Source organism: Kryptolebias marmoratus, linkage group LG18 (genome assembly GCF_001649575.2).
Source record: "Kryptolebias marmoratus isolate JLee-2015 linkage group LG18, ASM164957v2, whole genome shotgun sequence".
In the NCBI taxonomy this organism is placed as follows: Eukaryota; Metazoa; Chordata; class Actinopteri; order Cyprinodontiformes; family Rivulidae; genus Kryptolebias; species Kryptolebias marmoratus.
The window spans coordinates 4,518,160-4,542,427 of NC_051447.1; the positions used below are offsets into that span (position 1 = coordinate 4,518,160).

Here is a 24,268-nt window from a genome sequence, read left to right on the forward strand (position 1 = left end):
GCGTTTCAGCTTGAGTCTTGTTGTTTCAGTCCATGTTCACCAGCAGACACGGTCATCTGGATGACCCCACACAACCCAGAGATTACACACACCTATTCCTCCACACACACACACCTCCTCTCCTCTCAGCTGTCAGCAGCTCAGATTCTCCTGAAGGACACGCTCAGAAAGGTCAAGGACATCTTCTGTCTCCGTCTCTGAGGACAGACAAGTGGAGACGGGGTTCTCTTCTCCTACGGTCCGATGGAGACGTCTCTGTCAGCCTGTCAGTTTGTTATAAACCCCCTGAGGGCCGACGGACCGAGGCTCCTGATTGGTTCCTTCATGCTGCTCTGTCAGAGGTCAAAGGTCATCCTGCTCTGCAGTTCACACCGTGAAGACCCTGAGGTCTCGTTAACATCTGTCCATCATTCACTTCCTGTTTCTGCTGCATTAAATAAAAATAAGAACCAAATTTGTTGAATGTCTGTTTATGGAAAAGATTCAAGTCTAAAGAGACCTGATGGACCAAGACCGTGGAGACAGACCTGATGGACCAGGACTGAGGAGACGGATCTGCTGGACCAGGATTGAGGAGACAGGCCTGAAGAGACCTGATGGACCAGGACTGTGGAGATGGACCTGATGGACCAGGACCGTTGAGACGGACCTGGTCCGAAGGATTGGTTTAGGGGGGTGAATACTTGTGCACGTGTTTTTTTGTTTTGTTTCAAAATAAAACTATCTTGAGTTTTTTTGTATTTTTTTGTGTTTTTGTGTAAATTCCAGATTTTAAGTCATAAGTTGATCTATGGACCCCCACAGGATGTCTCCGGACCCTCAGGGGGGTCCTGAGCCTGCCTTTGGGGACCGTGCATTAAAACCCGTCTCCTCTGTTCTGGTTTCAGTCCAGGACGGTCCCCCGTGTCCTTCGACCACGAGATCATGATGATGAACCACGTCTACAAGGAGCGCTTCCCCAAGGTACGTCCACTTCCTGCAGGGACACAGGTGAGACGGCCCGGGTTTGTCCCGGTCTTCTGACCCCAACAAGTGGACTAAAGCCGGTCCCTCACTGGGCTGGTTCTGTTGGAGAGTGTCTCCAGAATGTCTCAAACCCGTCTCAGATTACTTTCTGTAGACCAGCGTCCTGACTCCTACAGGAGCTCTGCAGGTCCTAAAACCAGGCACACGGTAAATGTCCTCGAGTCCTCAAGTCCTAAACCTGGTCTGAAGTGAGACAGGAGCTCCTGTCCCCTCAGAATGTCCAACAGTCTCAGCTCAGTGAGACACCTCCTCAAACAAAGGAAAGTCTTTGTGTGGGTTTATAGAAACGTTTGGGTGAATTATGGACCTTCTGAGGAGACGGAGACAGAGACGGATTCTCTTTAATTATGAATTTTTAGGACATTTTCTCTCATTTATGCGTCTGTCTGCTTCCTAATTGTCCCGTCTGTCTTCCATGTGACTCATCCCTCCGCCTCCCTCCCCTCAGGCCACGGCTCAGATGGAGGAGCGTCTGGCCGAGCTGCTCGCCTCTTCGGCGCCGGATAAGGTCCGCCCCCTGGCTGACGGGGTCCTGAGCTTCATCCACCACCAGCTGATCGAGCTGTCCCGAGACTGCCTGGACAAAAGCCGGGAGGACCTCATCACGTCCCGCTACTTCTACGAGCTGCAGGAGAGCCTGGAGAAGCTGCTGCAGGACGTAAGTCCAGACCCTCCCCGAGGGGCGGGGACCAGAACCAGAACCAGAACCTGGAACGGTTTAAAAGTATAAAACATTTTTTACTGATAAATCTAAAACCCAGTTTAAAGAAATGATTTCTGTTCAAATCAAATGTTTTTATTTATTTATCTTAAATCAACTTTTTATTAATTTAATGAATTTAATCCAGCTCCTGGGAAACTAAAAATATTTAAATGAAAAATATGTTTAAATAATTAAAAAGTAAGATTTAAAGTCTTATTAGACAGAAAACCATAAAAAACTAATATGGTTCCATAAAGAGTTTATTATTCTGCTAAAATCAGAAAAAAATACATTATACAAAAATTAAATTATAAAAACTAAATTATGTTGATTTATTTCTGATTTTCTTTTAATTAATAAAAAACAATTATAACTTTTTAAGGCTTTCTGAATAAATAGAAAATTATTATTTAAATCATTAAATAAATTTAACTTTTGTTGATTGTTAAATTAACATTTTTGAAGAAAAAAATCCACAGAAATAAAACCTTTTCTGACATTTCAGTTTATGAGAATTAAAGATCAGATAAATATTTATATGATCTAAAAATATTCATCCATCGTTTAGATTGTTTACATATTAAATTATTTATATTTTATGGAATAGAATAAAACTTTCTTTCGTTATAAAAAGATGAGACTTAATTAAATCTTTCATGATGAAATCAAAATAAAATTAATAAAGAAAACAAACTAAAACTGATTCTGATCGAGTTCAAGTTAAAATGTCCTCAGCATCTCGCTTCGGGACGTCTCACGGTGTGACGCACCCTTCGTCAGTGCCGTGTGATGTCATCAGTCGTACAGCAGCTGACTTGTTCTGACAAACATCAGGGCGTGATGTCAGGCCGGGACCGGACCTGAACCAGAACCACCGGACCAGCCCGGTTCTGGGTGTTTATTTTGTAAACAGATTAGAGTCCGGAGAGACGTCTCTGTTGGCTTCGGTCCTCTGGAGAACCACCGGCGTCTGATTGACCTTCTGTTCTGCTGGGAGACACACACACACACACCTGCACACACACACACCCTGACACACACCTGCTCACACACACGCACATCTGCCCACGCAGACACACACACCCCGACACACACGCAGCCCCCATTTTAATTTCACACTCGAGCGCTCGCTCGGGGCTGACGGATGACTCTCCCACATGAAGAGGAGGGTGGCGTGGAGGCGGAGACAGAGAGCTTTAGGAGTGGGCGTGGTTTCAGGGGGATTCCTCCACCTGTGATTGGCTGAAGGGGCGGATGGAGGAGGAGGAGGGTGAAGAGTGTTGGAATGTTTCTTCGGAGCACGGCAGGTGGAGCACATCTGTCCTGAGTTGCTGCTGATGACATCATCAGGTCCTCGGCACTTGGCGTCGGTTGTTTGTGTGGACGGAGCCAGGCCTCCCTCCCCGCGGCGTTGATGGGAAGTCCCGGTCTTTTATGGTTGGAGACATGTCTCGGGTGTCGAGGCAGAGGAGGCTGCAGGAGGAGGAGGTGCTGAAGGAGGTGATGAGGAGGAGGGAGTGGACGGCGCTGACCCACAGCTGGGAGGAGGTGAACTTCTGTCTTCTCCTGATCAGTCCGCCTCGGGGGCTCGCTGGCCCAGGCTGGGTTCTGGGTCTTGGTCCGGGTCCAGGTTCTGGGTCTGGGTCCGGGTTCTGGGTTAGGGTTAGGGTCCGGGTCCAGGTCTGGGTCTGGGTCTGGGTCTGGGTCTGGTTCCAGCTCATCTTATCAGAAGGATTTTTTAGATTTTGTAATTTGGTTAAAATAATGACCAATCAGCTGCAGCTCGTTGTTTCCTCCTCCGCCATCATCAGCTTGAGATTCTGACCCGTAAGGTTCGGACCTCTGTCCAGCAGTTTGGTGTAAATCAAACAGGAAAATGTTTGTCTGAAACTGGACAGGAAGCTGGGAGCTGATCTCATATCAGATTTTATTTCTTTTTTCTTTACAAACATTTTCTTCCTGTTTTTAGTTAAAGTTCTGATTCAAAATGTTTATTTTAAAACAAATAATCCAGATTTAAGAGTTTGTTTCCTTGAGTTAAAAATGGGAATTAACAATGTTGGATTTTAAATACAGACGTGGAAAATAAAATTCAGTCAAATCTGAACTAAAACAACCAGAGAAGACCCACACCTGGACAGGTGGGGACAGGTGGGGACAGATGGGGACAGGTGAGGACAGCTGGGACATTTGCAAACATGTGGGGACAGGTGTGGAGAGGTTTGGACAGATGGGGACAGGTGAGGACAAGTGGGGACAGCTGGGACATTTGTAGACATGAGGACAGGTGGGGACAGCTGGGACATTTGTAATGTTTAGTTTCCTGATTTAGTTTTCTTTGTTCAGCTGTAACAAAGAGAGGACTGTTAAACGTTTAAAATCATCGTTAAATTCAGGTTGTGATGCTGTGATGTCATCAGTGACATCATCGGGTTATATTAGGTCATTAAATTTATTATTTCTATAAACTTTGGGTCAAAGTCTGACCAAAAAAATATTTATTTCTGTTTGGATTTAGTAGTTTGTTTATTTTTACCTCCAGATTCCTGTTAATCCCTCTAACGCCCATTAAAGGCTTTTAATTTGAAATATTTCCTGACTTCTTCCTGCCTCTTTGCCACTCATCTTCATCAGAGACATCGTCTCAGTCCTCCTCCTCCTCCTCCTCATGTCAGGACCTCATTACAGACCTGGCAGGAGGCAGACTCACCTCTTCATCTTTTATCCGTCCTCCACCTTTACCCCCCTCCCCCCGCCATACCGTCACCATGGTAACCTGCATCCGTCCCATTGTCCTCCGGAGACCCTGCAGGTCGACACAGCTGCAAACATCTGGCTTTAATTACCTGTGAGCACCGGTCGAAACCTGATGGATCTGTTAGGTTTGAGAAGTTTGTTCATTCATTCAATCATTCAATCATTCATTTATTCATTCAGTTATAAAACTTTAAGAATTTAACAGAAACAGATCTGATTTAAACCTGATCTAAACCTGGTTCCTGCAGATATCTAGAGGAATGACTTTGTGTCAGATCCCATATCTTTGTCCTCATGTCCTCCTGTTCCGTGTCCCCATGTCCTCGTGTCCCCCTGTTCATCTGGAGGCAGACAGGAAACGACAGGAACTCATTTCAGTGGGACGTCTTTTATTGTAACAACAGGAAGTGAAGCTGCAGAGTTTGGACCTGGTCTTTGATGCGTTGATGCGGCGCCGTCAGCAGGAAGTGCTCTGACCTCAGGTTATTATGGTCTGTGCAGGCAGACGTCCCTCCTCTGATGGAGTCCACAGGCGTGTAGAACCAGTCCAGGTTTCATTAGACAAATGAATAATTCAGGGATGGGGTTCCGGGCCCGAGGACCCCCTGGTTCTGTTTTCTGACACACATGAATCAAAAACACCTCCGTCTACAAACACACCGCCCCTGAGAGGAGGCGTGTAATTATCCCACACGCCGCTCCGCACCTGGACTCCCGCAGAACTCTGGGTAAATTGTTCCGTCTCCTCGCTGACAGCCGCTTCACGGCGGTTCCCCGCCGAGCGAGATGGAGGTCGCCCTGATTTAAATTACGTCTCCGAGTCGGTTTGTCCTCAAACGTCTGCTTCGGCTGTGAAGGACGAAAACAAAACAAACAGCCTGAAGCGCAGAGTGGTCTGTTCGAACAAGCAAAACACCAGCCGAAGGCTGCAAACCACGAGCTAAAAGGAGCTGACAGGAGCTAACAGGAGCTAAAAGCTGACAGAAGCTAAAAGCTAACACTATCATATGAATACAGAATCAGAGCCGACTGCTGGGAGGTTTTCTGTGTCAAGCTGAAATAATAATAACAATAATAATAATAATAATGAAAATAATCATGATGATGATGATGATAATAATAATTATTTGTGTTTCAGGCCCACGAGCGCTCAGAGAGCGTGGAGGTGACCTTTGTCACGCAGCTCGTCAAGAAGCTGATGATCATCATCGCCCGGCCCGCTCGTCTCCTGGAGTGTTTGGTGAGAAACGTTTAAGCTTTTATTGGGTCAGCCTTGTTCAAGATGACCTCCCGCTGCAATTTCCACTCAGCTTTTGTCCAGAATGAGTCCAGTTCTTACTTCCTGTCCTTCATCCTCCTCCTCTTCCTCTGCAGGAGTTTGACCCTGAGGAGTTTTACCACCTGCTGGAGGCGGCTGAGGGCCATGCCAAGGAGGGCCAGGGCATCAAGTCTGACATCCCCCGATACATCATCAGCCAGCTGGGGCTCACCAGAGACCCTCTGGAGGGTAAACCCCCACCCTAACAGCTGATTGGCTGATTGGCTGAGTGTCAGATTGGTTGATTGGTTGGTTGGTTGTCAGTTTGACAGAAATCTGATGGCTCTTCCGCGGTTTGTTTTCAGAAATGACTCAGCTGAGCAGCTACGACAGCGGGAACCCAGAAACCCCCGAGACCGACGACTCCATCGATGTGAGTTACAATCAGAACTTTATTTTTAAAACCTTTCCCACAGAAACTTCAAAATCTTTTTGGCTGCTGTCTGTCTTCTTCTGCTACCTTTAGCTTCCATTCGGCTGCTTTCAGTTTCTAGTTAGCAGTTTGTTTGTCTGGTTATAATATTTATTGTTTCTTCTTCTTCTGCTGTTCTTCAGAGTCAGAGCACGACGGTCCCAGCCGCAGCTCCGCAGTCTAAAACCAAAACCCCTCGAGAGGAGGACTTTGAGACCATCAAGCTGATCAGTAACGGAGCCTACGGGTACGACTGCTTCCTTTTTCACTCTGGATTCTGGGGAAAGTCCTCTGAATCTGCTGTCCTCTCTCTTGAAGGGCTGTTCACCTCGTCCGTCACAAAGAAACCAGGCAGCGATTCGCCATGAAGAAGATCAACAAGCAGAACCTGATCCTGAGGAACCAGATCCAGCAGGCCTTCGTGGAGCGAGACATCCTGACCTTCGCCGAGAACCCGTTTGTCGTCTCCATGTTCTGCTCCTTCGAGAGCAGGAGGCACCTCTGCATGGTGATGGAGTACGTGGAGGGTAAGAACTATCAGAACCTGTCAGAACCTGTAAGCTCTGCCTCCTCCCTCTGCAGCTCAGAAAAGGCGGGAAGCCCACGGTTTCCATCACGGCTGCAGTTTGCTGGATGTTTGAACCAACACCTGTTCAGTTTACGTGCAGCTGAGCTGATTTGTCTCGTTTTTTGATTTTTTTGTGTGAAGGTGGAGACTGCGCCACGCTTCTGAAGAACATCGGCGCCCTGCCGGTCGACATGGCCCGGATGTACTTCGCCGAGACCGTCCTCGCTTTGGAGTATCTTCACAACTACGGCATCGTCCACCGAGACCTGAAACCTGACAAGTAAGACAGCAGACCTGCCGTCAGCTCGGTTCTTCCTGCAGTTTGGAGTAAAGCTGAGTGGAACCTCCTGGTTTTCTCCTCTCAGTCTCCTCATCACATCGCTGGGACACATCAAGCTGACGGACTTCGGCCTCTCGAAGATCGGCCTGATGAGCCTCACCACCAACCTGTACGAGGGACACATCGAGAAGGACACCCGGGAGTTCCTGGACAAACAGGTACCGCCTGGCTTCTTCTTCTTGTGTTGAGTTTTCCGGGTCAGGTCTAACTCCCCGACTCGTCTGCAGGTGTGCGGCACCCCGGAGTACATCGCTCCGGAGGTGATACTGCGGCAGGGCTACGGGAAGCCGGTGGACTGGTGGGCCATGGGGGTCATCCTGTACGAGTTCCTGGTGGGCTGCGCGCCCTTCTTCGGCGACACGCCGGAGGAACTCTTTGGTCAGGTCATCAGCGGTGAGTGGCTCAGAGCTCCTGGAGACGATGGATAAACGCTGACATCACTCCTGAAAGCAGCTGATAAATCAAACCTTACTCTGTGTCAGATGAGATCGTGTGGCCGGAGGGCGACGAAGCTCTGCCTCTGGACGCTCAGGACCTCATCTCCAAGCTGCTCCGACAAAACCCTCTGGAACGACTCGGCACCGGTAACAAATACTCATTAATGCTGTTTAATAAAGTTCAGACAGAACAAGTTTTGACCCACAGTTAGCTGAGAAAAACAAACCAAACAAAAAGAAGCTGCATCTTTAGATTGTTACCCTGAGACGTCCTCTCTGCTGCGCGGGGGGCACCTCAGATCATATCATTCCCTTCCATTCGGTTCTTCCACTTATCCTGATGTTGGTTCTGTTAAGTGTGTTCTCCACCCTCCGCCTCCTTCCTGTCTGCAGGAAGTGCCTTCGAGGTGAAGCAGCACCCGTTCTTCACGGATCTGGACTGGAACAGCCTGCTGAGGCAGAAAGCCGAGTTCATCCCTCAGCTGGAGTCTGAGGATGACACCAGTTACTTCGACAGTACGTTTCAGGATTATTTCCTCATATTTAGGAGCCCGAACCTGGGAACCTGACAGGAGTCTGTTTGTCTGACAGCTCGTTCGGACCGGTATCACCACGTGGACTCGGAGGAGGAGGAGGACACCAACGACGATGAACACGTGGAGATCCGACAGTTCTCCTCCTGCTCCCCTCGCTTCAGCAAGGTACGCCTCCCGACTTCCAACCACGACACAACATCGCAACTGGGTCAGAACCGGGCCGTCAGCTGTTTGCTCTGTGCAGGTTTACAGCAGCATGGAGCGTCTGTCTCTGCACGAGGAGAAGAGGACTCCTCCTCCGACCAAACGCAGCCTCAGTGAGGAGGGAGGAGACCGCATCGACAGCCTGAGCGGACTCAAATCCAGAGACCGGTCCTGGCTTGTTGGATCTCCGGAGATGTCAGTAAATCCCTTCTTTCTGTACGATTCTGTGATTTGATCGTAGAAATCAGTCAGACGAGCGTAAACTGTGGGTTTGACGTCCCCAGCCTCAGGAAGCGTCTGTCCGTCTCAGAGTCGTCCCACACGGAGAGCGACTCCAGCCCACCTCTGACCGTCAGGCGGCGCTGCTGCTCCGCCATCATCGAGATGCCTCGCTTCGCCATCTCCTCTGAGGAGGAGGGAGGCCAAGGTAATGAGCTGCGTGCACCGCCTTCTTCCGGACACCGGTAGAAAACCGAAAACTGGAAAACATGACGGTTTTACTTCGTTTTATTTTTCTCTTTCTGCTCCTCCCACTGCTTTGGTAAAAAATGAAAATGTAAATCAAAACGTTCTCAGTTGGATTTTATTTCCTGCTTGTAATATTTTTAGTTTTTTTAATTTTGAAATAAAGTCAGAAACAGAAACATCAGAGGCTGCAGCAGGATTTATTTGGTCCAGTTTGTCTGTCAGGCGCCGCCGGCTGCAGGAAGAGCCCCAGCCTGCTGGGACCCAGCGTGGTGAGAGGACCGCGGTGCGAGGACCTCCCTCTGGCCATCCCAGAGATCCCGGTGGAGCGAGAGCTGAAACTGGACGAGTCTCCCACCACGCCGAGCTCCACCTGCAGCCAGCAGAGCAAGGCCACGCTCACACGTGAGTGCACGTCAGGCCGCGCTCGCACCGACGTGGCCGATCATCATGTGATAAATTAGACCCATTAATAGCTAATCAGACATAGTTACCTCGCGGCTCCATGCGGGGGCGCTAACAGGCTGAATCTCCATCAGCCAAAGAAGAAAAAAGTTAAATTTTTGTCTTAATTGAATGTTTTGGGGAAGTGGGTCGAGTCTTTTTCCTCCGTTAAAGAGACGAACTCGTCCTTTGATTGGATCCACGCTCGAGCTCGCCATCTGATCGTCATGGAAACACGATACCTCCCAAACAGTCAGACTCACAACAACATCTAAAATATCTTTATAAGCAAGCCAAACTGCTCTTAAAGGGATATTCCAGACACTTTGGAACTGAGGTTCTGTGTCGTAGTTATTAATAGTTGAGATCCTATCAGACGACAGAGAATCAGGCAAAAGTCTTGATCCAGGGTCAGTTTTTTATCATTTTCAGGGTTTTAAAACTATACTTTGATAGATCATCTATTACTGCTGCTATTAGACATTAGTTTAAAATTAACTGAACTGTCCCTTTAAACACCAAAACACCCAGAAGCCACCTCTCCGTCTTCAGACAGAAACAGGTTCAGTTCTGTTGATAAACCTCCATCTTTGTTTCAGCGGGCAGCTCAGGCGACGTGAGCGAACGTGCTAACGGCGGCGGTGCTGCCAAACCCAACCCCGTTTCTCCATCCACTCCGAAGGCCATCAGCGATCTGGCGGCTCGCAGGGCTCGCCACCGTCTGCTGTCGGGAGATGCAGACAAACACACGACCTCGAGCTCCAAACCGCTCAACAAGGTCATCAAGTCGGCGTCAGCCACCACGCTGTCGCTGATGATCCCTGCAGGTCAGTGACACGCACGACTTTATGTCCCGTAAGCTCCTCCCCTTCTTCTCTGGAAGCGTCAGAATGACTGAAACTGTCTGCAGATCACCACGGAGCCTCCCCATTGGCCAGCCCGATGTCTCCCCACTCGCTGTCGTCCAATCCGTCGTCGCGGGACTCGTCTCCGAGCCGCGACCTGTCTCCCGCCGTGACCAGCGTGAAACCCGCCATCATCATCCACAGAGCGGGGAAGAAGTACGGCTTCACGCTGAGAGCCATCCGGGTCTACATGGGCGACTCGGACATCTACACGGTCCATCACATGGTCTGGGTGAGTTCCTCTGCAGAACCAGAAACTCTGCAGGAAATGACTTACAGGCTGGAACCTTCAGAATAAAAGCTGCTTTGATCCTCAGCATGTGGAGGAGGGCGGTCCGGCTCACGAGGCGGGGCTTAGGGAGGGCGACCTGATCACCCACGTCAACGGCGAGCCGGTCCACGGTCTGGTCCACACCGAGGTGGTGGAGCTCATTCTGAAGGTAGAAACACCTCAGAACCAGGTCGTGAGTTCTGACCCGTTCTGCTGCTGACGCTGCGATCTGTCTCTCAGAGCGGAGCCAAAGTGTCCATCTCTGCCACGCCGTTTGAAAACACGTCCATCAAGGTTGGCCCCGCCCGCAAGACGAGCCACAAGTCCAAGATGGCGAGACGCAACAAGAAGACCAAGAACAAGGAGGGACAGGACAGGTAGGACAAGGACAGGATGTTTATTTACTGTTTCTTTGTTAAAGGACAGGCATGAAGCACTTCTAGCTGAAGCTAACGCTAAAATCCCGTCAGCGTACAGCCTGAACACTTCCTGCAGACTGTTCATGTAAAGAACTGGACCTAGGACAGAACACACCCTTGTGGAACACCTGCATTCATTTCATTGAATGTTTAGCTTTAAAGGCTTCTGTGTCTTCTCGCAGCAAGAAGAGGACGTCTCTGTTCAGGAAGATCACCAAGCAGGCATCCCTCCTCCACACCAGCCGCAGTCTGTCCTCCTTAAACCGCTCCCTGTCGTCGGGGGAGAGCGGGCCCGGCTCGCCGACTCATAACCTGTCCCCACGGAGCCCGACGCAGGGCTACAGGTCCACGCCGGACTCCGCCCACTCAGGTGAGGGACTCATGCTCAGATTGGTCAGCTGATGCTGCTGTGAACAGTGTTTCTGATTTCCTGCTGCATGTTTCTACTTCCTCAGTTGGAGGGAACTCATCTCAGAGCAGCTCCCCCAGCTCCAGCGTCCCCAACTCCCCGGCGAGCTCCGGTCACATCCGGCCCAGCTCTCTGCATGGCCTCGCCCCCAAACTCCAGCGCCAGTACCGCTCCCCCCGCCGCAAATCCGCTGGCAACATCCCACTCTCCCCACTGGCCCGCACACCGTCCCCCACCCCTCAGAGCAGCTCCCCCCAGCGCTCCCCCTCGCCGCTCCCCGGCCACGCTCTGAGCCAGACCGCTGCGGGTCAGTCCTTCCCGGTGAAGCTGCACTCCTCGCCTCCTCTGGTGAGGCAGATCTCCCGGCCCAAGAGCGCCGAGCCCCCGCGCTCACCGCTCCTCAAGAGGGTGCAGTCAGCCGAGAAACTCGCTGCTTCACTCTCCAACTCACCCTCGTCTCCTGCCGGGGCGGGGAGCGCGGCGGCAGCAGGGAGTCGCAAACACAGTCTGGACATTTCTCATTCCGAGTTCAAGAAGGAGATTCTGCAGAGAGAGCCGAGCTTACAGAGTCTACAGGTAAAGGTCCAACACACCTGACAGCTGTGGTTCAAAAAGAGACTGAGGAGGAGGAGGAGGAGGAGGAGGAGACTGATGATGAGGATGAGGATGATGAGGTGGAGGATGATCATGATGATGATGAGGATGATGTTGACAATGAGGAGGATAAGGATGAGGATGATGATGTTGATGATGAAGATGAGGATGAAAGGTTTTACCAGCTTTTAGCTCCTTGTCTGTTTGTGTAGGATCAAGTTAACATTCAGAATAATTAAAGTTCAACAAACGATAACTCTGTTCCTTCAGTTCATCTGACGGACAGCAGGGGGCGCTGTTGTCTTTAAACCTTTTAATAAATGTCTCCTGTGGTTTATCCTCAGGAGTCAGCCAGCGAAGGCCTGCTGGCGGCCAGCCGCGGCGTGGAGAAGGGCAGCCTGCACAAACACGCCTCCTCGTCCAGGAAGCTGGGACGGCAGGAAGGGGACGGCGCCCTGGGCCCGATGTCCGGCCCGATGTCCAGCTCAGTGGGACTGGGTCCAGGAAAGAGCAAACTGAAGGACAAACTGTCGGCAATCCGGCAGGACCGGGCCGAGCGCCGGGAGTCGCTGCAGAAACAGGACGCCATCCATGAGGTGGACTCCTCTGAGGACGAGACGGACGAGGGCTCAGAGGACAGTCAGGATGGACGCAGGGGGGCCACCTTCACCCCCCCTCCTCTGCTAAGGCCCACCACCGTGAGGACCGGACCCGGCGGGACGCTGCCATCCCTCTGCCTCTCCCCCTCCACCCCCCACGCCACTTTCAGCCACAGTGGTTCATCACAGGTCAGCAGGGTGACCCCGTCCGGCAACGGCAGCGCCTTCATCTCGGTCAGCAAGGACACCTTCCTCAAACCGACCCCCCCACCAGAACCCAAGGATCTGAAGGAGAAGACGGCGCTGTCTGAGCCCAAACCGACAGCAGCGCCCCCTACAGCCAGCGCTTCAGGGGCCGCAGGACCAGGGGAGCCCCCCCGCCAAAGTACAGACAGACAGGAGACCCCCCAAACCACCACAGACACCCGGGAGCCCCCCCGCGCCTCCTGTTCCTCCCCTGGCATACCCAAAGAGAAGAAGGAGGCTGACAACCGGAGGCTGTGTGCCGCCGCGGCCGCCGCAGGTCAGAGCACCGCGTCTCCATCAGCATCCAGCTCCACCTCGGCCCCCCCAGCTCCGCCCACTGAGAGCAGCGTGGACAAAGTTGTGTCCCAGCTGGCCACGGTAGCAAAGAGTGTCCTGGGCCCTGTCAAACTGGGCTCAAAGGACCAGAAAGTGTCCAGAGAAGCCCCGCCCACTGACGCCCCACCGTCGCCCCACCTGTCCCTGAGCAGGCAGAAAACTGACCCCGCCTCTCTGGCCAAACCCTCCCCTCAGATAGACACTGCAGCGTCAGGCGGTGCCGCATCGACGCCCCCCTCATCTGCTGCAACAACTGAGCCTCAGCATCGGAGCTCCGCGCCCCCAGCAGCCGCCGCCGCCGCCGTCGCCCCCAGCAGCTCGTCTCAGCCGGGCCGAGCAGGCAGCAGGAAGACGTAGCGGCAGAGCAGAACAGAACTGGGACCTTAAAGGTCGGACAGGTGTGGGAGGATCTGACAGGAAGTGGAAGTCGTAGCTCACTTCCTGTTCTTTGTGTTCGTGTGCGTTATGTCGGCATTCAGTGGAACCGTCAGCTGGGAGGGGCTGCAGGCGGAACAACTCATCGGATCTCCTCCCTGACCTTACGGGTTCTTATCTAAGGAGGTAAAAGAAGCTTTCTAACAATCAGATTGACCCCCTGAAGGGGGCGGGGCGTCCAACAAACTCTTCTGACTTCCTCATGTGAAGAAAGAATCCTTCAAATGTTCCCCAATGTTCTGAAGGAGGTCAAAGATTCTTAGAAAGCTTCTGTTTTTATCTGGAGAGAACGTTCTTCACAGATGTTCCTGAACGTTCCTCTTCATCCGTTCGCAGCTGGAGGGAACAGTACATGTCAGTAAAGTTTTATTAACAACACGTGGTTAAAGTCTCAGCAACAGCTGGGCCAGACCCAGAACCGGTTCTGACTGCTCTCTAGATAGATCTCAGATGTTCTGCGGCTCCACCAGGGGGTGCCTCCTGTGGAGAACCATGAATCCGTCATTCTTGGTGTTTTTAATCTAAAGGGGAGTTTTGGGAGGTTCTGCTCTCAGGAACCCAGTTCTGATTGTAGCTCATGGTTCCAGAACATTCTTTATGTTCAGAGCAGAAGACAGTCTTTAATTTGGTTCCACCTGCCTGAGGAACATGGTTCGCCCAGCTGAAGGTTCCTGATGTTCTTCAGGACCTTCGAAGCAGAACAGAAACCCGACCCAGAGGAGCTGCAAGCCTCCATCGTTCTGTTCTCTTGGAGCAGAACGATGGAGGCTTTCCTCCGTGCTGCTCCTCAGTTTGAGAACCCAAACCTTGAGAACCAGGTGGTTGTTGGACCTGCAGCCCGTCTCAGTAAACCTGGACCAAGTCTCCGTGTCTCTGAGCTCGTGTCTGTGTGTGTGTGTGTGTGTGTGTGTAGAAATATATTTAACGTTCTGTTTTTTACCCGGAGTGTCGTTAAGCTTTGCACAAACTTTGATTTTTAGTTTTTAAATCGGTCGGGACGACCCGGCCTCCTGACGTTCTCTGACGTCATCCAGCTGTGGTCTCCAGAGCAGGAGGTGGAGGTTCTCTTCTGTGAAATGTTTACGTGTCGTTCATCTCTGTTCTCCTGCCGCCGGGTTCCTTCCTGAAACCACGACCGACAGACGAGATCCTGGCTCATTTAAACTTATTGGAGCCATTTTGTGAGGAAATATCTTACCTGCTGTAGATGACCCTGGTTAAAACATTTACATCAGAAAAGTTCAGACTAGCCATTAGCTCATCAGTCCCGTTTGTCCAAGCCGAGGTCCATCTGCAGCAGGTAAGACTTTAAAATGGATTTAATTCAGCTCCTCAGAAACAAGTTCATGTAATTCGGGTCAAATCTGGACCAGAACCAGGAAGGGGAGGTTCTGAGCTTCATCCAGACCCAGAACTTCCTGTCCGTCAGGTTTTAATCTTTATTTTAATTTAGGAAGGAGACGTAAATCGTCTTCAGGTTGGATCTGAGACGAGAATCTGAGGAGGAAGCAGCAGGAGGAGGAGGAGCAGGAGCAGCATCACCTGAGTGAAACCGGTGCAATATCTTTATTTTTTCTCGTGGTTGCAGCATGTTGTCGTCAGTCTGACTTTAAAACAATAATAAAGTTTTTTAATCAAACTTTCAGCTTGGTCTTGTTTTTCAGCTGAACCTTTAGCTCATTTCAGGAACAACCCAGGTTGACTCTGAGACGCAGAGTAAAAACTAAGCCTCAGACAAACTATCAGTCGGATCAGAACTTCTTGATCCGTGAGCAGCAGAAGGTTCTGATGGTTCTACGGGGTTTATGGAGGAGATATGAAGAGTTAAAATGAGCCTTCACTTCCTGTTTGGGTGTGTGACCTCTGACCTCTGGGAGGACACCCTCAGTCCTCCAGCAGAGACATGTCCCCAGCTCCTTGTGTTCGTCTCAACACGTGTCTCTGAAAGACTTCAGGTGAAGAAACGATCCCATCAGGTGAGCTGAGCCCGAGTTTATTCTGAGGTTAATCTCTGATTGTTGATTTTCTGCTGAAATGCTTCTTTATCGTTTTAATTTGAAAAATTATCTGACAACTTTAACATCCTCGTGTCGTACAACAGGTGTGACAGGTGTGTGTGTGTGTGTGTCAGCTCCTGACTTTCCTCCAGACTGAACAAAGAGGCTGCTGTTAAACAAAGAGCTACAAGAGGAGCTGCAGGTGTGTGTGTGTCTCTCTGGGAGTGTGTGTGTGTGTTTACCCTGGGGGCGCTGCATGGTCTCGCTGTGATGACGGCATCTTTTATCTTGGCTGACGTCCCAATCAATCAGGGAGACACTTATGGAGACCCTGCGAGCCCACACACACACCTCCACCACACACACACACACACACACACACACACGCACAGTGTTCCTGCCCTGAATACAGATGTTCCTGCTGCTCAGGTCGACATTCTTCCTGTTTTGAATCAGATTAGGAAACAGCAGCTTTGTGTCCCACAGCTGTCCTCCGTCAGGACACAGAGCTGCTCTGTCTTCATTGTCTTTGTCTTTGTTGTCTCTGTCTCCACTGAGGATCTCCTGCCTCCTGATGAACCTCCAGCTCCTCCTCTTGTCTCTTTGTTAGAGACGCTGTCTCCAAACCAAACGTCTCAGGAGGTCTCGTCTTGTAAACCTCCCCCCTCTGTCCCGCAGCTGTCCTTCTCCACACTTGTCTCCGTCCCCTCCACCTGGCCGTCTTCTCCTCTGTTGACTTGGGAACTTCTGTAAGAAAATTAGTTTTCAGTTCCTGCGACTCATGGGAGGACATCGAGAACACTTCAGAGACATTTTGGACACTTCCTGGTGAAGGCCAACAGTCTCAGCCCGGTGAGGTTCTGGTTTTAGGAGACATGTCCTTCTGTCCATGACATAATGACCTGCAGGGGGCGCTGTCATTCCTGCTTTTCCTCACCTCTTTGTGATTCTCTTTGGTTTATTGGTTGTTGGAGCTCCAGACTCGGATCCCCCACCTCCGTCCCTAGTGCCTCCCTCTCCCCCTCCTCCTCCTCCTCCCTCCCTTCCTCCCCTCCTTCCCTCCCCTCCTCCTCCCTCTGATCCTCAGAGGAGGAGCTGCTCAACGTTCTGACATCTCCATCAGGCCTGCGGGGAGAAACAGCAGCGTGGCTCAGATGTTCTAAAAGTTGAGTTTTTTATTTGAAGTTCGGCCCGAGGAACCGTTGAGTTTCAGGAACGTCATTAAAAATCAGCTGTTATCGGAGCTGGAGACACAGAAGCTGAACTTGTTGGTTTGATCAGAAGAACTCTTCATGATTCCAGTTTGTTCTCGTTAATAAATCCCCACAGTAAACCCAGTAGAACAAACTGAACTGGGTCCAAACAGAACTCTGGACCCAGTTTTGAGCAGACCACCATCAGGCTCCATCAGAACCAGGTCTTTGGTTTGTTTGAAATCATTTCTTGTTGAACTGATTTTATTTTTCAGTTCCTGTTTTTTTTTTTTTTTTTCCTCTGGAAACTCAGAACTTCCAGCAGCTTCTGGTGGCGCCCCCGGTGGTCGTTAGGTTAATGACACCAATCAGAGCCAAACAAGAAACACCTGAGAGAGTCCGGGTCGTACAGGTCCAGATCAGAACATTCAGGTCAGAGAGGAGTTGTTTATCATATCTACCCTCAGGTAAGAAGAGATTTCTCATCCTTTAGTTTATTTCTGCTGAGTCACAGTTTTTGGTCAGAGTTCATGACCTTCGGTCCATCTGAAAAGGAGCAAAAACCTTCAGCTCGTGTTCGGCTGTGACTTCTGGGCTTTAGAACTTTTTAATATTTATCTTCCATTTCCATTTTATATCTTTGAAACAAACCGAAGGTTTGAGATCTAAACGGGTTCTTTGGTCTCACTGAGGAGCTGCAGAACCTAAGGCCTGACAGGAAGTTTACATCGTCGCCTGCCAGTTCTTTAAACGGGTAAATGAAGGCACCACGAGGCTGAACTTCCTTTGGTTCAGCAGCAGCAGCAAGCTGTAGCACTTCCCTGTGACGGTTCTGCCTGAATGATCTGTCGGCCATGTTGTGTCGGGTCACGGAGGCTGGACCCGGACGGAGAAAAGCTCCTCAAACCGGTCAGCATCTTACCTGCAGCAGATGACTTTTTAACCCGATGAGCTCATGGCTAGCCTGAGCAGAACTGAGTCCAAAGTGGATCTGTTGGACCAGCTGCTGGTTTTAGAAACCTTTAAAACCCAGATGACATCCAGTTTATTAAATAAAGCTTCAGATGAACGAGTTAATAATTCATGCTGCCATCCGAGCTCGTTGAAGCTGCTGGGGTTGAGGCGGAGCATCCGGGGTCATGAATGGAGGCTGGCGGCGGCGGGGTGATGGCGGTGGCGGCGCAACGTCAGTCTCAGCTCAAACGTTTTAATCTGTTGGACCATTTGCTGCTGATCAGGATCTTCACTCAGAACCTGAATCACTGATGTTTGGATGATGATGGCAGCTCTGTTACCATGGCGACCACGCTGCAGAGGGGCTGCTCAGAGATACCCTTTAATAATAAGAGTCTGGTTCTGTCAGAGGATTCAGAGCTTCAGAGAAATCAGATTTTATTTAGTAATTTAGGAGGTTTCTGTCTTAGGCTTTCTCTCCGGTATGTCTGTCTGCCTGTCTTATTAAGAGTCCGTCAGGTTATTGGTTTACACTCGGTGGATCAGAACCGGCTCAGCCTCTGACAGTGGCGGCGAGATGATCAGAGAGCTGGCTGTTGTTAGGCTCCTCCCCTTCCCCTTCGTTATCTCCGTGTCCTCCATATGAACCTGCCGCCGCAGCACCGCAGCGCCGCAGCACCCCCCTTCCCCCCGCGTTTCTGGCTGGTGTCAGACTTTCCTCAGTGAGCAGAGATGAAACGGATCAGAACCACCCCCGCTGCCGGTGACCGCAGTTTGACTCCAATCCGTCAAATCCCCAAAATAAGGATTCTGTGAGGGAGCTGTTCTGACTCCTGATTGGCCGGGAGGTTCTGCTCAGACGGGAACATTCAGATGGATTTATTCTCCCAAAGCAGAATAGTTTAAACAACAATGATCTGATTCCCAGCAGTTTGGACAGAAAACGAGTTTTTATTCAAACCTTTAGAACCTCAAATGTGTTTCAAAATAAAAGCCTCTCAGCTGGTGACCCGTCTGTGACCCTGAAATGAAGAAGAACCGACCATCCCATAAAACTCAAACCTGCTAATAAATAATAAAGGATGTCTGATGTCTCCAACCGTCTTCAGAGGAATAAAACCACAGCTCCTGAAGCTGAGGCTCTCAGGTTGGAACCTCCTCCTTTCTTTGCTTTCTGTTGGAGAACTTTTCTTTCCCAGCGTAGCTCAGAGCTACTTGGTTTTCTACCGGTGCTGGTGGACGAAGACGTCCCAGGAGAAGCTGGAGAAGCTGTGGAACATCAAGGCCTCAGTGGTACCTGTGGTCATCAGAGCACTGGAAGATCCCAGGAACAACCTCAGAGATCTCTGTCCAGAAGAGCTCAGATACTGTAGAGAACCTGAGCTTGAAGTGAAACATTTTATTTGAGTTTGTCTTTTTTTTTTGTGAGACCCAGTTAAAGTTTGACTTTCTTCTGTTTGTCCTCCATTTTGTTCTGTGTTCAGCAGACAGTTGGCAGAACGTCTTCACGCTTCGTCACCAGCGTCTGCTGACACGTCATCCCTGCCTCCTGCCTCCACAGGAGCGCAGAACGACCAGCGCCTTTAAAGACCCGTTCTGAACCGAGCCTTGAGACGGCCCGGTGGGTCGAGGTGTTTCGGAGGACCTGAAGCAGCTGCAGCTCATGGAGACTCAACATTACAGGAAAATGATGAGAACACGTTTAAAGCTGAGGATCACAGCCTGCTTTCATGTGCACGTCTTAGCCGTGCACAAGAACAGACCCATCAGAACTATTATCTAATCTTTGAATACAGGATGACTGTTTTAGATAAATTGGTATTAATAACAGTTTTATAAATTCTCCTCAGTGTTCAGCTGGTTTTTCACACCCATGAAGGAGAAAGAACTTCTCTCTGTTTCTAGAACTTACAGTGAACCAAAGGTTGGAGCTCCTTCAGAGAAAACCAAGAACCTGGAAGTTTCTGGAACCATGAGAGGCGGATGGACGGAACTTCCTCTGGTGAGGAGGAACACCTGGGGCTTCCTGTCAGGTGACGTTCCAGATGTTTATATTTGACCTTCTTCCTTATTCTGGTTTGTTCACCAAACTAACGGTGGAACCACGGTCCAACTCTCGTCTGTGAGCTCCTGTTACGTCGACATCTTGGGTAAACTTGACTCAGGTCTTCAGTTTGACCAGCAGGTGGCGACGTTCCCAAAGTCTGCAGAGTTATTTACCAGAGTAAGAACCCGGTCCTCCTGCCATCTGTTTCATCTTTAAAAATGTTAAAGTTTTATTAATAAAAGATGAAACTGAGAGAACGGAGACACCTCCTGAGTCTACTGAAGCCCAGCTGACGGTTCTGAGGATGGTTCTAATGTTCCTGAAGGGTTTCTGCTCAGCCGACAGTGAAACAAAGATACCGACACTCAGATTCTTGCATTGGAACAAAAAATTTTTTATTCTGAACGTGTTGCTCCACAGAAACCAGAGTTCAGCTCAGAACCCAGAATTTTATTTTTTTTTTTACCACCAACTGATACGAGAACTTAAAGTTTACCGTGTCGGACAGAAAACAGCGAGCAGGAACAGGTGGCGCCGAGAGAGAGACCAAAAAAGGCTTTAAAACCGGATCAGAACCCGGGAGACTCTTCAGTCGTGCAGAACCCACTGATTTCTTCTAAAACCTAACTCAGATCTCTCTCTCAGGGTCTGAAGGAACCGACACAAGAAGAACCAGAACTTGCTTCAGCTGGAGAACAGTGATGGGAAACTTTGAGGTTCTGAATAAATACATAAAACAGACAAAGAACAGCTGTTCTCCAAAGACAGGTTTTTCTTTTATACACAAAAAACAACAGTCAGGTACCAAATCTGCATGCTGGGTCAGGGAGGTCATATGGGCTTTAAAAATCTTTTTTTAAGTTCCTTTATATATATATATTTATAAGAAGCTGTGCTGGGTTGACTCCTGTGAGAATCAAACATTCAAACCTGGCTGCAAATAAAACTCTGCAGAGCAGCTCGGTCTGAGGACGGGCGGTTGGTTTTTAACAGTCAAGAGGCGCTGGCGAGCGTAAACAGGCGGGAAAACCAGGCGTCTGTCTCCTGGAGTTCCTCCACCGAGAACTCTGGCCAACAGTCTGCAAACGAGATAAAACGGATTTCTTTTGGTTCATCCCGCTGGCCCTCGCTTTGCTGTCTCTCTCTTTAGAAAAACACCTGCGCTGTGGGCGGGGCTTCATGCACCTGCGTGAACTTTCACCCCTTCATCACGACCCCCGGCTGACAGGAAGGAGAAAAGCAGGAAACTGTTGGACCTGACAGCAGTGAGAAGTGAAACTACTTCCTGTTGAACTTCAGCGTCTTATGGGTTTAATACATGGACAAAATAAAATAAAGTTATATATTAGTTATAAAATCCCCTGATCTCTAATAATCTGCATCAATTATTGAAAAAGATTTTTTAAATTCGACATTTGTTAAATATTTTTGTCCGTGTTGGACTTTCATACTTGGTGCTTTTACTGCTTTATTTTCTTTTAGACAATAATTAATTTGGAAATATTAAATTTAAAATCACTTGATCTAAATTTGCACTGAAGTCGTTTCAAAAACTTTATAATTCTGTCTTTTATGATACAAATATTTCTATGTCTTTAAAAAACAAGTTTCCTCTGAATGAGATCAGAAACATTTGTTCAATTTGGAAATAAATAAAATTCAAACCAAACAAATTAAATTAAAGGGTTTGGAAATATAAAACATAGCTCAAATTAAATCAAGAATTTAAAAATGTTGCTGAGATTTCTGTAAAACAAACCCCACAAAATAAAATGAGGTAATTATGTGCAAACATGTAAAACAGCATGGGGTAAAAAGAGTTTTAAATATTTAACAGTTTATAATCACCAAACCGGTTAAAAACTAAAAAATGAACTTTTGTTGGACCCTCTTTCACAGTTTGTGTTAATATTTAAAAATAACAATCCAAGAAACAGCAGATTAACAAGAAATAAACTCTTTGGTCCAAATGTTTCAGGGAAAAGATAAATCAAAAAAACCTTTCAGCTTCATATAGACTGTAAATGTAGATTTATATAGGAGACATCTCCGTGTTTGCTGCTGTAGGGAAATAAACATGTGCAACTTCAGATGAGCCAGAAATCTGATATCTGAGGAAAAGTTTGGAAAAGAGCGCCTCCTTCCCTCACCGTACGTCAGAAAATCAAAGAGAACTCTGGGTTTATTCCAGAAACGCTTCTTTTCCAAAGACATTCAACAGCAAGCGATGCCGGAGACAAAGAGTTCCCGTTAAAATTAAAAGAGGGGACGGAGAGCCTGACATCCTTTCAGTAGCTTAATAAGACTGTATTATTACAGAAAAAAACCCTGATTTGAGTCGTTCTGAATTTACCGAATTGCTGGCTTTGTTGTGTGGTAGTTTCTCCGGTAAACCTGAAAACACCTGAGGGTAAATCACCGGAGAAGTTACGGAGACTCCGGTTAAAAACTGAAAACCGCCGCTAACCGTTTCTGTACATTCAAGAGCTTCAACAGCAAACGCTGGCTGCTGATTCTGCGAAATAAAACCAAATTCAGTTTGGTAAAAATATGTAGAAAACGCTGAACGTTTTACTGTGCAGCTGTGGTAAAATGTTTATCTTCAGACTTTAAATATTCAAAGTTTTAATCATTAAAATAAGGAAAAAGGACAACGCTGAGATCAAACCAACGGTTTTGTTCTTCTTGAACTTTCAGAAAAATTCAGGCCCGTCTACGGTTCTCCAGATTACTTTAGGAACTGAGATTTTGAAAATTAAAAAACATCTCTGTGAACCTAAAATAAGAAGCTTCTGTAAAACGATAAGTTTAGGTTCTGGAAACCAAAACAACATCCGAGACGCTTTTACTGATTATTTAATTTAATTTGCTCATTTAAATTTGCCCTTCATCCTGGTTTTGTCACTATTAAACTGGATTTGTTTTTGTGAAATGCTCGATACCTGAGAGGAAATAGTTTGGAAAAAATGTTCATCTGCAATACGGTTATTTTTTAATTTATTTGTTTTTCTAAACAGAGAATAGTTTGTTTCAAAACATCTTGAGTAGTCTTAGACATTTACTTTTAGACCAAAATAAAACCAAGTTTATTCTCTAAATGTAAAAACAAAAGTCTTTTCAGACTAAAGGAATTTACCCGAACCTCTGTGAGTTTATCATTTAATTATTTTAAGTTATTAATATTATTGTTCATCTGTTGGGGCTTTTTAGTGGTGTTTAGTTTCGAGAAAATAAAACTACAGTGTAGACGGGGCCTTCGGTAAAGTTTGGTCTCTTTAAAAGAAATAAATCTAAACTACCGGAACGATTATGATGCTAAAATAAATACTATTATTACGGACTTTCTTCATCCTAGTTGTGTGACACGAGTGTTTTTGTTTAAATATATATATTATCTGATAAAAACAGGGTTTATAGTAATGCAGTCATTTTGGTCTTTTCAACCAAAAAGAATTAACCGGAACTACCGGAAGTTCCGGTTTTTGGTGGACATTACAGAGCACCAATAATAACTTACTTTAAACAACTTTAGAGTTATTATTTGGATGTTTTTCAAATTACAATTTTATTTTTATTGCTGCCTTTAACAGTAAAAGTAAAATCAAACCATATATTTTAAATTTGTTAATCTGGAAGTTGTTACCACTTTGTGGTACAGCATGGCATTTTATTCTGTGTAAAGATTTAATAAACATCTGGAGTGTAAACAATGTCTTAGCGTAATCTGACACCTAAAACTACATCTGAGCTGCTCAGTCGCAGATTAAATCCTGGTTTATTTCTGTTTTTAGAGTTCCTGTGGTTTAAAGACGCCTGCTGCCGATCACAGTGAGTACTGAATGTTTGTGGCTTTCAGCTCCACGATCATCTGAGGTGGAGAACGTCCGCTCACAAATATGAACAGTTTCTTTCTTCAGCGGCTGTGTTCGTTTCACAGCCTCCAATTTGAATTTGGTAACAGATTATCAGACAGCAGCACCCGAACATACGGCTGTCTGAAGACTAAATTATAAAACTGAAACTACGCTTTCACGCCTAAACTTGCCGTTGATCATCTGCTGAAACCTTGGACCTAAAATGATCCCAGGTTGAGGTTTTGTTCATTTGGTCTTTCATTGGCAGAGAAAGTTCAAAACAAAGTGAGCTGGTGTTTTTATTTGTAGTTATAAAATAACTAAACTGGACTGTTTTTGTGTCGCACCCTGAGATCAGTTTTATTCTGAATTAATATGGTAGAAATAAATTAATGCTGAGTAAAAAGACAAAGATAAAATTAGAAGAGTGTCATTTTAGTGGCCTAAATTAAAAAAAAAAAAAAAAAATTCAGGCCCATTATTGGGGACATTTTGTTGGAATCTACAGCTTGGCCACTAGATGGCAGCAACTCTTTTAAAAAAACCTAAAGTTGTTTGTTTGCAGCGTATTGAACTTTCTAAGCCAACTCAGACTTTAAATCTAAGTTAGCTTCGTGCTCCAACCACGTACCTGCGGTTCTGATCAATGGTTCTGCTCTGCAGCAGAAATCATAAACAACGTGTCGTTTTCCGTTATGCTACATTAATCAAACAAAATGTTTTAAATCAGGAATGTTTAGGTAAATCCTAAAGGATCCAAGCACTGAAGCAGCAGCTGGAGAGAAAACAAAAAACACTG

The 24,268-nt window shown here is 47.8% G+C and overlaps 2 protein-coding genes and 1 long non-coding RNA gene across 20 annotated transcripts in view; all 3 read left to right on the forward strand.

The window, feature by feature from the left end:
• The window catches only part of mast2 (microtubule associated serine/threonine kinase 2), a 75,123-nt gene extending 60,054 nt beyond the window's left edge, over positions 1 to 15,069 (forward strand). For 8 of the 14 annotated variants that reach the window (XM_017435776.3, XM_017435777.3, XM_017435778.3 and 5 more), the window contains 23 exons: positions 888 to 963; positions 1,475 to 1,684; positions 5,625 to 5,726; positions 5,861 to 5,993; positions 6,110 to 6,177; positions 6,360 to 6,463; positions 6,535 to 6,743; positions 6,926 to 7,064; positions 7,150 to 7,282; positions 7,352 to 7,517; positions 7,607 to 7,708; positions 7,955 to 8,077; positions 8,153 to 8,262; positions 8,342 to 8,496; positions 8,586 to 8,728; positions 8,980 to 9,171; positions 9,810 to 10,037; positions 10,121 to 10,347; positions 10,433 to 10,555; positions 10,627 to 10,763; positions 10,988 to 11,175; positions 11,261 to 11,790; positions 12,153 to 15,063. In XM_017435776.3, the coding sequence (XP_017291265.1) occupies positions 888 to 963; positions 1,475 to 1,684; positions 5,625 to 5,726; positions 5,861 to 5,993; positions 6,110 to 6,177; positions 6,360 to 6,463; positions 6,535 to 6,743; positions 6,926 to 7,064; positions 7,150 to 7,282; positions 7,352 to 7,517; positions 7,607 to 7,708; positions 7,955 to 8,077; positions 8,153 to 8,262; positions 8,342 to 8,496; positions 8,586 to 8,728; positions 8,980 to 9,171; positions 9,810 to 10,037; positions 10,121 to 10,347; positions 10,433 to 10,555; positions 10,627 to 10,763; positions 10,988 to 11,175; positions 11,261 to 11,790; positions 12,153 to 13,346 (4,792 nt within the window). In that variant the 3' untranslated portion in view covers positions 13,347 to 15,063. Of the gene's footprint in view, positions 1 to 887; positions 964 to 1,474; positions 1,685 to 5,624; positions 5,727 to 5,860; positions 5,994 to 6,109; positions 6,178 to 6,359; positions 6,464 to 6,534; positions 6,744 to 6,925; positions 7,065 to 7,149; positions 7,283 to 7,351; positions 7,518 to 7,606; positions 7,709 to 7,954; positions 8,078 to 8,152; positions 8,263 to 8,341; positions 8,497 to 8,585; positions 8,729 to 8,979; positions 9,172 to 9,809; positions 10,038 to 10,120; positions 10,348 to 10,432; positions 10,556 to 10,626; positions 10,764 to 10,987; positions 11,176 to 11,260; positions 11,791 to 12,152 lie in introns of all 14 variants that reach the window. The other 6 variants (XM_017435771.3, XM_037981248.1, XM_017435774.3 and 3 more) reach the window with 2 other exon arrangements.
• The window catches only part of LOC108247555 (zinc finger protein 2 homolog), a 461,981-nt gene that overhangs the window by 331,316 nt on the left and 106,397 nt on the right, over positions 1 to 24,268 (forward strand). The window lies entirely within an intron of this gene.
• On the forward strand, positions 16,943 to 23,985 carry LOC112451379. Its single transcript, XR_003040199.2, has 2 exons — positions 16,943 to 17,081; positions 19,053 to 23,985. It is a non-coding gene; the product is annotated as an uncharacterized LOC112451379 (long non-coding RNA).